This window comes from Rhopilema esculentum, chromosome 12 (genome assembly GCF_057945365.1).
Source record: "Rhopilema esculentum isolate cy_ngs chromosome 12, ASM5794536v1, whole genome shotgun sequence".
Classification (NCBI taxonomy): domain Eukaryota; kingdom Metazoa; phylum Cnidaria; class Scyphozoa; order Rhizostomeae; family Rhizostomatidae; genus Rhopilema; species Rhopilema esculentum.
Window position 1 is genome coordinate 11127076 of NC_142826.1, and position 14058 is coordinate 11141133.

Sequence of the window (14058 nt, forward strand, 5' to 3'; positions counted from 1 at the left end):
TTTAAAAATGTCATCAAAGCTCGTACGAAAGTGCCCTGTTTCTATTTGTTTTCTTTATTTTAGGTTGGTACAATGTTTCGCTACACTAAAGCTTATTAAAACTAATAAAAAGAATAACATAAACATATGGCGCTTCGCCTATCGAATGTTTCCCTTAATAAATGCCGCCTTTTCACAACACTGCTTTGTGGCTTGAGGAGAGTAGTAAACAATGTAGGAATGGTAATTCACTTCCCGGTAACTTTCCATTTAAAGCAAATTGTGTCATCTGCCTAATAAAGGTAGCATTAACCCAGACATTTAATGGGAACATCACTTACAGGTCAGTGGTGCAGGTTTGTGAAAAGAACAAAGAAGCCCTTTTGAAGAATTTCACAAAAGAAACAATAGCGAAATTTCACAAAAACAATTATACTGGTTGCAAAGATGATTCTATTTTGCTACTGGAAGACAAACTTTAACAGTCAAAAGGCAACATCTGCGAAACATGCTTTCGGGAGATGACCTCCACCTAGAGGAATGTAGAGGAGGGGTTCAAGAGGCATCATGGCCCATTGTACCACCAAATTTAACCTGGCTGCTCCACTGTATCACCTCGACACTCAAGTTAATAGGACAGAACCATTTGGTTCCATTAATTCTTGGATAAAACTAAAGCCTGCACACTTGAGCAAAAAGGGTTGCTATTAACCGTAAGGCTGCATTACTGCGTGACAGGGGTTACTAGGACCCTTAACGATCTTCACAGATCAGAGAAATCAACTGACAGTTGCGGGTCGTTTCCTACTTACCCTCCTTTGTTTCCACAGTTAGCGTTCTCTTCTATTGCGAGTAAAACAATCTGCTGTGGACATGATCTCGAGCGTCCGAACCTCTTCATCTTTATTGACTGGACAGCTGTTGTGTTAGTATCGTATTTAGTTTCGAAGAAATTCAACTATTTTCATCCTCCACACAGTCAAAAACGAATACAAAGCTCGAGACTTCGCTCCCGTTCACAACTACTTGTAGTAAATTTCTATTTTTTGTGGAAGGCTGTCCCGATAATAACCTTTGGCGACTTCCATCCGAAATTCTTTTGAGTCTATGAACAAAGGATAAGACTAGCCTCCCTTTCTTGTCGCTGTAATGTAATTGGTTCAGGGGCCTCTTACAGCTAAATCCTATTTGAAACTGTTAAAGTACCGTTCTAAATCCGACAATGTTAAACTTATTCAAGGGAAGTCTGAATCTTTGAGTCCTCAACAAATCGAAAGCTCATTCTCCCCATTTGCTGCAGCGTCGACGGTAGAAAATGTAAAGAAAAGCCACTTTCCAGAGCCCATAGAAAAGGCCACCTTTCCGCTGGACAATACTTCTAAGCGATGAAAACCTTTCCACAAAACCAACGAAAACTGGGCGGGGTTTGGCTGTGGTACTTCAGCTTCAATTGCTTTCACTGGATTCCTTCACGGTCGTTGACTGCCTGGCCACCATGTTTTCAAGGCTCTACAGTTTTCAAGGATGCCGGAACGACTAGGGAGCAGTCCGCAGTAAGGGGCACATTCATCAATCTTCGTCTTTGTCCTCTCTGATGTTGGCAACGCCCTGCTAGGAAATTTCTTTTTAAATGCCATCATGAGGGGATCAATAAGATCATTTAGGTCCCTGCTTCACAATTTAGGAACAAGTGTCGTCCTAGCTGTGTACTCAGTTCTTTTCACCACAATAGCTTCATGAATAAGATTTTCTCCATCGCGTTTTTTCGTAGTTTCTTCTGGTTCGTCTGATTCTGATTTCCAAATTATTAATAACAGTGCTTTCGAAATGGATGGTATGAAATACGGAAATAGTTTCTACCATTTGATTCAGGACGTCTCTGAGTGCAAATATAACCGGATACTTGATTGAACGGGACGGTGAAAAATAAGAAAGTGAAAAAGGACATAAACCGCGGAGGTAAAAATGGTTATTTTTATTGCGTCTGCAGAACTCAAAGTAACACTCGCAATAATCATTTTGATTTGAATTTTGATGTAAGAGAGCTCGCCACCAATCCATGGTTTTCCATTCTACCTTCACAGGTTTGTTTGATCATCTTAAAGGGAATTTTCATGACGATGACGACGATGATAATTATGATCATGATGATGATGATAACTTGAGCCAGCAATAACAAAGTTTAAAGCAGAAAAAACCCGGAGCGCCTATCAATTGCTATCAATCAAACATCGTTCCACATTTCCAAACTGCAAGGATGAGCGTTTACCAGTTTCTTTTCGTTTCTTTGTCCTGGCATTTTTTTGTAACCTTTTTAACTTCTTTCCCAGTGAGACAATATAATATTTTCCCCCAAGTATTAAAGGTCCGTGCAAGCCCGTGCAAAACCGTACAGAACCAAGCATGACCGAGCTGGTCCGAGGCAATATTTTAAAGGAATGACAGTAGATTAGATTGAGAAACACTGCTGACAGCCTTTCTTCGTAAGCAAAGTTGAACCGCTCTTCAAGTCACTATAGTATCCTCTATGTCCTGTCTCATCCTAGTGATGACACATATGGATTCCTGTCGAAACTGTGACGAGGTGGATACTATTTCAATGCTCAATCGAACAGTTTCTTTTCTACTCTGATTCTCTATTCTATTATAACTCTTAAACCTTGACCAGGTTGGCTTGTTATTCGACAATTCACCAGATCTTTATTTAGAGATCTTTATTCATTTAGAAATATATTCTATATTTCTGCATCTTAATGTCTGGAGTAGCCGGCACTCACTTGGAGCTTCTGTGTTCATTAAGAAACTGCTCGTTGTTAAGGAAATAGAGCAAATAAAGTTCTCTTAAAATTATTCAGTACTTTTGTGTTTACACTTCTTCAAAAAATGACTACATACCTGGTGGTATCAGTTGATGAAGAGCTGTTTTTCTTCTTTTTACGGGGCGATGTAGGATAAAAAGAAGCTGAAAATAAACAAATACAGTTAAAGTCCAGTGGCTTGAGAAGGGCAATGAAATCACAAATCGTGTTTTGTACTGCAAGCTAAGTGAAAAGAAGCAAAATAATTGGTAAGATATAAGGCTGCATAAAAACCGGAGAATCGGGAATTGTAAGAAATAAAGTTTAAGAGATATTGATAGGCTACTTGAAATTTGAAGACAATGTAAAAAAGGTTGGGCCTAGCAGTTGACGGAAGAGACAATAGAAACGCCAAGAGATCAATTTCGTGTCAACAACAGAAATTACAGTTCGAAATATCTTACTTCTTGGTGGTAAAATTCCAAAACGAAACTGCTGTATCAGCTCTCGGAGTTCTTTTACCCAGGTTTGCTTAATGATGACAGACTCAGCCTGAAACATATAATTCTTCAAGTAAATCAAGGTTTGCGAAATCGTAGAGTTTCCTAGCAACTCTATAAAATGCTGAAATAAACCAATTCCATTGTTTCTTTTACCAGGAGCTGTTTGTATGCAATCATATTGTTATCTAAAAACCTATCAAACATATTTAACGGCGATCACAGAAAGCACTTGTAATTACATTAGAGCAACCAATTTTACAGAGAGCAATCAACTTTTTAAGCGGCTATGGGAATAAAAGATGGCAGCAAAACAAAAAAAAGTAAAAGTACCTTAATAGTTCTCTTGTCCTCCGTAAAAGGCGGTTCTCCAGTCCACACTGCAAATTTGCATGGGTCTTCAGCCAAATGCTCTGTGATTCCAAGCTCACTTGTCTGTGAAAAAGTTCCTAGTCTTAAACAATGTACGAAGTTTCTAAAAACAAGATCTATTTCTTGTACTCATTCCAAAACCACAGACTGCAAGCGAGACTTCCTAGCTCGGGTAACTATGCACTGTCGTGGACAAAGGGTCAACCGGTGGTCATCTGAAGATTTAGAGTGCACGATCTCAAACGAAAACTTCAATAAACCGGATAAGGGTTTAAAATATTCTTCGAGGGTGAAGACCATTTCTTTTTGGACAAAATCCTAAGTAATATGTAAGGTATGTGAGTATTGTCTATAGACGTGCAATAAAACGTGAGCTAGTTACCATGGACGTATGATAGTCCTTAAATTGAAAGTTGTACGTTAAAACTATTCTAAACTGCATTTTAAAAAGAGCAATAAAAATCGTCCAGATACGACGGTCTTAAATTTACTTATATTACTTAAATTTCCAAGTAGCATAATTTTCCAAATACTATCGTTATCGCCTTATGAACAACTCGCTCACCTTTAACTTGCTTTTATAAAAATATCTAACTTTCCCGTAGCTATCTTTCTGCTCCTTGCTGAAGAGCAGCGCTTGCTCAAACAAAAACACGTGTCGTTCTTTGCCTTTTCGTCGATTCTTTGTATCACTGACAACAAATGAATCTTGAAGAAGTATCTTTCCAAGTGTTTCTAAACTTCCTTCCTATAAACAAATATGTTATGTAACTACCTTCAAATTTCACAAACAGTCATAACAGATTTAGGAAAGGATCGAATTTTTGCCTACCTAATTTTCCCACAAATGGCAAACGACCTACATTGTTAAAATTTTGCATCCCTCTCCACCCAGTAGAAATGGCTATTAAACACGACTCACTAAACTAAACACCGATTTGACTCCTGCCGTTTTCGACGTGTCAGACTGTGTCAAACGTCTCATCTGTACAGGATTCCAGCTTATTTTCGCCATAGTTATGGCGTAGCTATGGTCGATGCTATTTAAGTGACTTGGTTCCAGTACCCGCGCCAGTACCCAGTTTACACGATCACATTCTGTGATCACATAAAAAATGTGATGGAAATTGTACCGGAATATGATCGTGTAAACTGGCCTTTAAAAGAACCATTCAAGGGCAGGATAGGGTTAGGGTCTGTTTCGTATAATTTCCGGTGAATCAAACTACATAGCTCAAAAATAGCAAGAAGTTCCCAAAATAATAGCCCCCTCCCCTCCCCCGACGGCCAATTCGAGGAAACAATTAGATGCAAAAAATTTTCTTACATTAAATCCTTCAATCATGCACAAATACATGGTGTCATTTGCCTGTCGTGGAACACTCAACATCACATCAAGTCCCGCCTGCAAATTAAAAAAATTAACAATTTTAGGAAACTTCTTTAAACTGCCTATTACCCTGGTATAAAATTTGCCTAAAAATAGGGAGGGGTCAAAACAAGCAGGGGGCAGAAATTCCAAGAAAGACGTAACAAGGGAGGGGGGGGGGGTCGAATAATAACAAAATTACACGGTAAAAATAAGACAAGAAAAAAAATCGATAAACAATAAACAAAACAGTTAAACATTTCACAACAAAAACAACTCTTTAACTTTATTCGAACTTTTAGAAAATATTCTTTTGCGAAATACTTGAAGATTACCAACAAAAATATTTGTTCGGTCAACTCTCAAGGTCAATGCCCAACAAATTAATAAACGGGGGTTTCATGAAAAAGCGGGGAGAGGGGGTTGGAAAACTAAACCTTGTGAAAAGTTCAATAATCGGAGGCCGTTTACTAGGCACCTATGAGTATGGATTACTCGTATTTGATACGTAAAAAGAAAAAAGAAATGCCTAAATATGGAAAGTAGAATTAAAACAATCAAGGAAGTTGATTTATATTTAGATTATATTTAGAGTAACAGCAAACCTGAAGTGTTGAATGTGGGTCATCACAACATGAGATCAACTCCTGCCAAAATGAATTGAAAATTTTAAATAAAAACTTGAATTATCAAATTACGTAGAATTTACCAAATTACGCCCATTTCCATTGTTTATATTCCAATTTTTCAGTTAAACAATTGTCCTTTCTCGTGTTTGATCCTTTGTGAAACTGGCACGTTTGGAAACAGCGAGCAAATGCTCACAGCTTGGATTATCACAGCACGCTTACTGTTTCTCTTTCGTTCTTGACGAAATTTGCAAAGCAGGAAAACTTTTACTCACTACATATTTTCAAAGAACTCGAAACGGCTCCTTCTCTTTCCCATGGTCTGGTAAAAAGCTTGCGTTTTTTTAAAGCAAGAACAAGGTACAAATGTTTTATCAATGCAGGGAGAAGGTTTGGTAGTGCCAGAATAGGGTGCACGAGTCCAACAAAGTTGAATTCGAAAGAGCTCGAGTGAGTTGTGTATGACTGAATTTCTGAAAACTATTCACAGACCTTCATTTCTTTTTGTAAAATCCAAAACAAACCATCAGACAACAAGTCAATAAACAAAAATGTAACAAGAGTGCAAAAGATTTAGATTTACAGGCATTTGACAAAAGTACTTCGGCAACAGTGTGAAAAACTTACACACCTACTGCATCATTTGCAGAGATCAGGTAATGGAAATCGAATTGGAAAATCAAATAATACTGACCTTAAGCAATAACTGGTATTTTGTGATTCTCTGTACTGGTTTGATAAGATACGCAGCTATAGATAGCGCCAGGCCACGTTTTACTTGCAAATCCTGTCAGAATCAAAGTAAAAAGTTAAGACACGTGGACTCTCCAAAACATTGCCCAGTCAGATTACGGAATATCCAAGGTTAGCCATCCGGTCAGTGACGTGGGGAGCCTTGCAAATGCCCTAACGTACAAACCGTACCATACCCAACATAACAAGGGTTTTAGTAAGAATTTTGTCAATTCTTGTCAAATAAAATGCCTTATAATCTGCAGACGTATCGACAATGCACAAACAAAGATTTAATTTTTAGCACATTAGCAGTGAAGATCAGTAAATAATAACGGCCAACGGAGGCTGGCGGCTGACGACTGGAGGCTCTAGCCGCCTAATAATATGGTGGTATTTCTTTTAAAACAGAAGTGAGTGAATTGAAAGTCTCAAAATAAATTGCGATTGCAATTCAAAACTTTCCTATATTACAAATATATCACTGAACTTTTCAAAACGGTTTTTTAAAATAGTTTTGTTCCTTCTTCAAGCTTTAGGTCAAATTGAGTTCTGAATTTTGTGTGCTAAAACGAACTATGTGTTTGTCAAAACTCATCTCGTCAACGTTATAGGCTTGACCCGCTGTTAAGTGATAAATTTTCATACAATTTTGAAATTAAAAGAAGGGTGTAAAAAGGTAAACAATTAGAAAAAGAAAAAATATTAGAAATAGTATGTGCAGTCATTTCAAAATCTTGATTTGGCGGGAAGGACTGTTAAATAGTTCTACTTAAATCGCTCACTTTTAACAAAGAAGATTTAACATATAGCTCGATGTATCGCTGCAATGAGCAAAAAGCTCTAGTCTATGTACTATACTGCAAATGTTCTGGAGATGCGACATTTTGATAAACATGTGATACCATCCACGTCCAAATAAGCTATGACGAGCCAAATGCAGAAAAGTTGTTTACGAAATAACATCAAAGAAAATAGCATTTCTTTAAAGCAAAGCATAGAAGGTTAAAGCAAAGCATAGAAGGTTAAAGCAAAGGAAACCAAGTGTGCTCACCTCAAAAAAGTTATCTCCGTGTTCAATGAGAAGAGAATTCGAATCTGGCTTGTTTGCGCAGTAGTCGACATACATTTGGAATTTCTCCGCCTGACAAATGCAAACATGACAAATGGGTCAATTACCTCGCACCTGGGTCAAACCATCTTTAATTTCTCTCACCGTGCACTCGCTAAGTTTCTTGATAAATTCCCTTTAAAAGTCTTGCAATGCTTGGGATTACTTGATGATTTGTAAAACACATATTTACCACCCTACCCCCAACAAATTCATGATGATTGGGATCTTTTGTTTGATAAGCAGTTGGAACGAGGAAACCTTACGGTATATATTCAAATCATTTCGGCTATGTCCAGTCATATACTAATCAAAAACAAAGATAGACAAATTTCAAAAACCCACAAAACCAATAATTTTCTAGATCTTTGATTATTCTTTTTGATTGATTATACTTTTATAAATAAGCACGCGTGGGAGGTATTCGCTATTGGCAACCACCCACTGACAAAACTGAAAGTAATAACAGACAAGGAACTTGATATCAACCGATGGAGATTCAAAGTTCAACTCAGGATTCTACTTGTAAAATGAAATCGTTGTGAATGAACACTTAAACAGCGTTATTTGTGAACATAAGAATATTTTAACAGATCTGGGATTCAAAAAAAAATATTTTTCATGGGTTGATGTAAAATGAAGCACAATATGCAATCATTTCTTCTATGTTACAGGAAAGCAGTAAGTATGAAAGAAAAATTTTGAGAAAAAGAGACTTTCGGTCCTACAAAGAAAGCAATATGTTGACACTCACAACGATTTCACAGTACTTGTATTACTAGGATTAACTTTCAATTTCATCCAACTCTATTACTGAAAATAGCTGGGAAGAGCGGAAATAATCACACTAAAGGACTTTTCGTCCGATACTCTTCAGAGTATAAGCGTCGGATAATGTGCAAAAATAAGCAGAAAATCTATACCTAGATGCAGATATAAATTCTCTCTTCATGTGGATCCTTCTTCAATAAAAATTCGTTTTGATTCAAAGAAGCACGCCTTAAAAAACTACAGTTTCCGAGCAGGCCACAACATTAACCGACCCGGGAGAGACATGGCTCCAATGCCTATAAACAACGGCAACAGTTCGATAAAGCAAGTAACCTAATATGATAAACTCTAGTGGGAAAATTTCACCACTTCCTGTCTATAACCTCCACCAGGCACGATAAAAAGAAAATTTCTAATTCAGGAAATCAAGACGAACAACGGAAGTTGGTAATGGAAAAGGCAAACATTCTCGATAGTATAGTTGCCTTTTGTTTCCATTTGTTTAAACAAGTGTTTATTTGAAAAATAAGAGAATGATTAAAATTCATCATCTACACTTAAAAATTATTCAAATCTCACGGTGAGAGAAGCAACAAAAAAGTTTTTTTCATGAATACAAAAATAAAAATGACTAATCTAAAAATTTGTCTAACGAAATGAGAAGTTGAGCCCTCCCATAAATAAAACATGGCCACCGAAAAGATGAAACTTCTTGTAAGAAACTTAGCTTAAGATTTATCAAGCAGTTTGTACCAAAACAGAGGGGATTTTATTAACTGAATGATCTCATTACAAAAATGTAAACTGAAACACTTTAGGGCGGTTCCTAATAATTTTCAAAGTTTGCCTCGGATCCTTATCGCCCATGAAACTGGCATGAAAGTAAAAAACAAATTTACAGATTCAACTCACCCAGTCACAAAAACAATCGCCTACATCCTCTGGCTTTGTTTCGTACTTCTCCAGCGCTTGTAAAAATACACTACGATAAGAAGAAAGTTTCCTTTTAAGGTTGCCTTTTACATTAGCGAAAAATTACTTCAATTTAACCTCTTGAAAATCAAAGCCAACATTAACTCCAAGATTTTCATCGCTTTCAGAAATATGCGAGTTCGGAGCCAGTGTTCAGAACCAGTTGTTTTTCGAGCCAACCGTGATTGTAGCCAATCGCGTTTAGAGCTACATGTGGTAAGAGCCAATCGCGTTCACAGCCAATTGTGTTTACAGCCAATCGTGTTAAGAGCCAATCATGTTCACAGCCAATTGTGTCTACAGTCCATCATGCTTAGCGCCACATGTGGTTACAGCTAATCATGTCTAGAGCCAATTGTGTTTACAGCCACATGTGTTTAGAGCCAAACATTCAACTTGCGAAACTTAATGCAATAAAAGAATGCAAATATTGAATCAGAAAACCAATTGCTGATTAAAGATCTTGGTTACATTTTCAAATTATATTAACATTTAGTCTGATACTCACGTGTTGTGAAATTCATAAATTTCTTCAATATTTCCAAAAATAATTTCATGTTTGCCAATAAGAGGGTCCGGAACATCCATACTATCAAGCATTGGATACAGAAAATTCTGAAAAATAAAAAAAGGATCTGAACTGAATACCGTTTGAAAGCAACTTTATAAAATGCCAATGAGTATGAAATCCGTATGGATGATGCATGATCGCCACTCAACTGCTTTAAGGTACAACCATGCGTTATGTCTTGCATAGACTGAGTACAGTCAAATATTTGTTTTAGCGATAGACTTGTCAACATTAATAGAAAGATTCTAGCCAAAAATGATACATACAATTTAAGAACACGGAAACCAGCATTAGTCAGGAGAAAGAATATAGATCATCTGGTTATGATAAAAAATATCATTAGACGAAAGGGCAAAGAAGGGCAAAGAAAAATCCTTCTAAAACATAGCAGGCGAAAGGGGTTGAACAGAATGAAGAATGGATAATGCCATTGACAGCTGGATATTTTTTTTATCACAATAAAAACAAATACAAAACTTAAGTTGATCATTGTTGAGATGGAGGCAAAAACATGAGGTTATCGAGTTGCCTCCACATCCAAAATTACAAATATTCCAAAACTTTGCATTATACGCTATAAATACACTATAAATACACAATACAGAACAACGCAGCACAATACAACACAATACAACACAATGCAGTACAAATACAGTACAATACTGTACATAATGCAACTTGGTATGGGTCAGTTGGATATTGTGGACGACCGTGGCCAACAACGCCGTGGCCAACAACGCCGTGGCCAACAACGCCGTGGCCAACAACGCCGTGGCCAACAACGCCGTTGAGAGTATGGCAAGATAAAGATAGACAAGGAGTGAATATATTACATGTTATCTCCCTACCTCGATGCAACATTTCAAGTCGCTGCAATAGGCTCTTTCCGTTTGAAGCAATTCATTCATAATGAACCTAAGTAGGCAAACAATTGAGATAGCATCAATAGACAATCAGAACTTGCAGCAAAATAATCAAGTAAATAACAAGAAGGTACTTAAACGTCCATAAATTAAATGTTTAGAAAAATGAAAATTAAATGCTTATCGTTAAATGTTTAGAACAGAACCATAATAAAACAGAAACATTCTCGGAATCAGATTGTTGGTAGAATGCAACATATTTCGCCTCATATTTAAATTTTCAACCATGTATTCGGAAAATAATTATTAATTGGTTAGCCATCAATTAGCTAATCATCTGGTTATCTAACAATCATCAGTAACATTATAAAATTATAGCTATTAAAAAAATTAATTAATTCTCGTTGCAAATCTTTTTTCTTACTCTATTCTCTTCGCAGATCTGCGTTTTTCTTCGGTCAGTTCATGAATTCCACTGTCACTCGACGCCTCTCTTCGCGTAACGGAAGACAACTCGTTCGCCTTTGCTTGCAAACCAGATATATTTGGCCATTCAACATCATCCTGCTCGGAATTAGTCAGAAAATAGTTGTAAATATGTAAAATAATAAAATATGTCAATTTAGTTGTGTTCTTGTTCAGGTTTTTACACTTGAAAGTGTGGCATAATGCAATTTTCAGACATTCCAAAAGTACATCTTCATTGTACGTATGTGTACGTCCATAAAGCTTTTACAAAGAAAGGAAACTTGGAACAATATATGGCATACTATTATGGGTAAGACCATCTATGACATAGTTCATGAAGCCAATAATAACAGCAACAGGACGACATTTCATGAAGACAAAGCGAACACACTTTAGGTAAGAAGATGCAAACCTCTATTTCAGAAATTGAGCAGCCAAGCTTTAGCTCTATGGTTTGCCTGAATGCACATAATCGACAAATAAAATCACGGTAGCTTGTGTCAACAGAAACCGCACACTCTTTTACTCCTTCTGAGTGGAAAAACGTCTTTACGATTAGAGTTTGAGCTTGATTCAACAAAAGCTTGACTTTCTCTTTTATTTCCTGCACGAAAAGGAGAAGATTGAGATCAGGAACGACGATGAAATGAAAAGATGACAAATAGAAAGACTGGTAATTGTTAACAAAATAATTGATATCTGTTATAAGCAGTAAGGGCAAATGAAAAGAAAACAAACAAAAGAACTACCTCAAAAACCTCTTTAAAGTAGGTTTGTTTTGAAGAGTCAGATGGAGATCTCTTCGGACTTGAAGGTCCATTAGGGTCTTCTTCCTCTTGCCTCAACGAGATTACTTTCGATTCTAAATCGCTTCCATGATCTCGGATCCATTGAAGAGCCTAAAAAATGACAAAAAATGTAATTATTGGGAATGAAGATACTCCAAATCAAAACCCCATTTTCAAGGATTTTACAAAAATATTGTTTATATTTCTGCGAAACACACGAACCTCTTTTGCACTCTCTTCAAAGCGTGCGTATTCCAGGCATCCATGCAAGACGTTCTTCCTTAACTGCAGTTGCTTTAGGACGGGAATTTCTTGTGACGTTGCCTGCTCGACGAGGTCATTTACAAGGATCTCCAGACGTCCAAACTGTCCGTCAAGCACAGGCGTGTTGTCACCATCTCCTTTTGGTAAAACCAATTGTAGAAAGCACTCAGAAGATTCTCTAACTTCCCTGCAACTTTGTTCAACAGCAATTTTTTCTTTATCAAGCTGACTGAGTGCCAAGGCAATTTTTTCTTGCTTGTGTGACAAATTGTATTCGCTGAATTCTGAACAAGGATCTTCGTCCCGTCGACAGTCTTTGCTGAATTTTTCGAGAAGCTTACTTGCCTATAAGACAGTTAAGTTTCATGTTAGTACAAAACTGATTCAATCTTTAAGAGAAACTGGAAACTTGTTGGAAAGAAACGCAGCTCAGTCAGTTTTAGGATACTGCGATCCAGATTTGTCAGTCAAAAGAAGAAAGATTATTTAAGAAAACTACAATTCATACACAATAAATAGTGATCATTTGTAACTAGTTAAAATAGATTTTCCTTTGTTTACATTTGAAAATCAAAACAGCAAAAGCTTGTTATTTTTTCTTACAGACAAAAGCGCAGCTTCCCCCACTCCCAAAACCAATGGTTTCAGAGTTTCTATGTAACTATCTGGATTCCTATGCTTCCTTAAAGTTCTTGGTCAAAATAGAAAGACGAGAATGACAAAAACAATAAGCAAGTGGTAGCACCTACCTGTTCACTGGCTCGATAAAAGTTGTAGGAAGTAAAAACAACAGCTCTTCGCTGTTCGGCTAATTTCATTAGTCGCTCCCATTTCTTCTCCACAGTGCTAACACAGGTCGCGATGCTTTCATAGTCAAAATGCCCGTCTCTCAAGTAACCATCTGCAGTCTCTCTCACTTCCATGACACCTAAGCGAGTTTTCTAAAAGTGAAAAAATACACCTCAGAACGGTCTGTGAGAATATACTGCGAGTGTGTCAACGAAAGTCTTTACGAACTGACGTTTCTTTCTTAACAATGATAAAGTTGTTAAAAGAGTTAGCTTCCTATTTGGTCATATTACAGTAAACCACATCGCCACAACCAAGGAAACAGTGGCAACGAATCACTATTATATAGAGATCTGTGTCGTCGATTCCTGAAAATAAACGCCTCACATGAAATTGCTCTTAACCAGGCATAAACATTCCACAATAGGTATTCACGGCCATATCTTCCACACTTAAACTTTCATAGATAAGTATGAAAACACAATCAGTGACAATGTAATTCTACATCTGGAAAAATTAGCATGGCCTTGTATACTATAGACAATAATACATAATTGTTAAGAGACAAAGTCTTTTGTTACATTTTTGTTTTTAAGAGAAAACATTTTCTTAAGAAGTTTCTTGATTAATAACAAATTACCAACGAATTTCTTTCTAGAATGAAAAACAGCGTTTTTAAAGAAACCTAGCCTTCTTAAGAAGAGGCTGCGATCGCTTCTAAAGAAAAAAGAGAGGCTGTGAAAGTCCTGGTCGGAGCCATGAGCGCCAGACTTCGTAGGTAAGTCATCTCCTTTTCTTAGTTAAAAAACAACACTTGGGGACGAGCCAATTTTCACAACTGGCTGCAACACAACTTCCTGGGCTTTTTTGGCTTAAATTACTAGATTCTCCGAAAATGCTTTTGATAAGAAACAATTCGACAACAGAGTCTTGTCAAGTGAGAGTAAATCGCGATACGTATGTTTTCTAATCTCAAAATACTTAGGCTGCGACCAGCTGTTGGCCATAAAACATAATTAAACCAAGTTGCGAATTGGCATGGAGCTTATAACTGTGAAATATTGTTTTCTTAAACAGCAATG

At 36.9% G+C, this 14058-nt stretch overlaps 1 protein-coding gene across 4 annotated transcripts in view; it reads right to left on the bottom strand.

Annotated features, from left to right (window-relative positions):
• LOC135681325 (kalirin) overlaps positions 1-14058 on the bottom strand; it is a 73334-nt gene that overhangs the window by 29534 nt on the left and 29742 nt on the right. For all 4 annotated transcript variants that reach the window (XM_065195739.2, XM_065195738.2, XM_065195737.2 and 1 more), the window contains 16 exons: positions 12937-13128; positions 12146-12532; positions 11885-12034; positions 11548-11739; positions 11092-11231; positions 10653-10719; positions 9742-9848; positions 9174-9243; positions 7434-7523; positions 6342-6434; positions 5624-5665; positions 4977-5054; positions 4215-4397; positions 3611-3712; positions 3242-3329; positions 2875-2941 (listed from right to left, as the gene is read on the bottom strand). In XM_065195739.2, the coding sequence (XP_065051811.2) occupies positions 2875-2941; positions 3242-3329; positions 3611-3712; positions 4215-4397; positions 4977-5054; positions 5624-5665; positions 6342-6434; positions 7434-7523; positions 9174-9243; positions 9742-9848; positions 10653-10719; positions 11092-11231; positions 11548-11739; positions 11885-12034; positions 12146-12532; positions 12937-13128 (2048 nt within the window). The remainder of the gene's footprint in view (positions 1-2874; positions 2942-3241; positions 3330-3610; positions 3713-4214; positions 4398-4976; positions 5055-5623; positions 5666-6341; positions 6435-7433; positions 7524-9173; positions 9244-9741; positions 9849-10652; positions 10720-11091; positions 11232-11547; positions 11740-11884; positions 12035-12145; positions 12533-12936; positions 13129-14058) is intronic.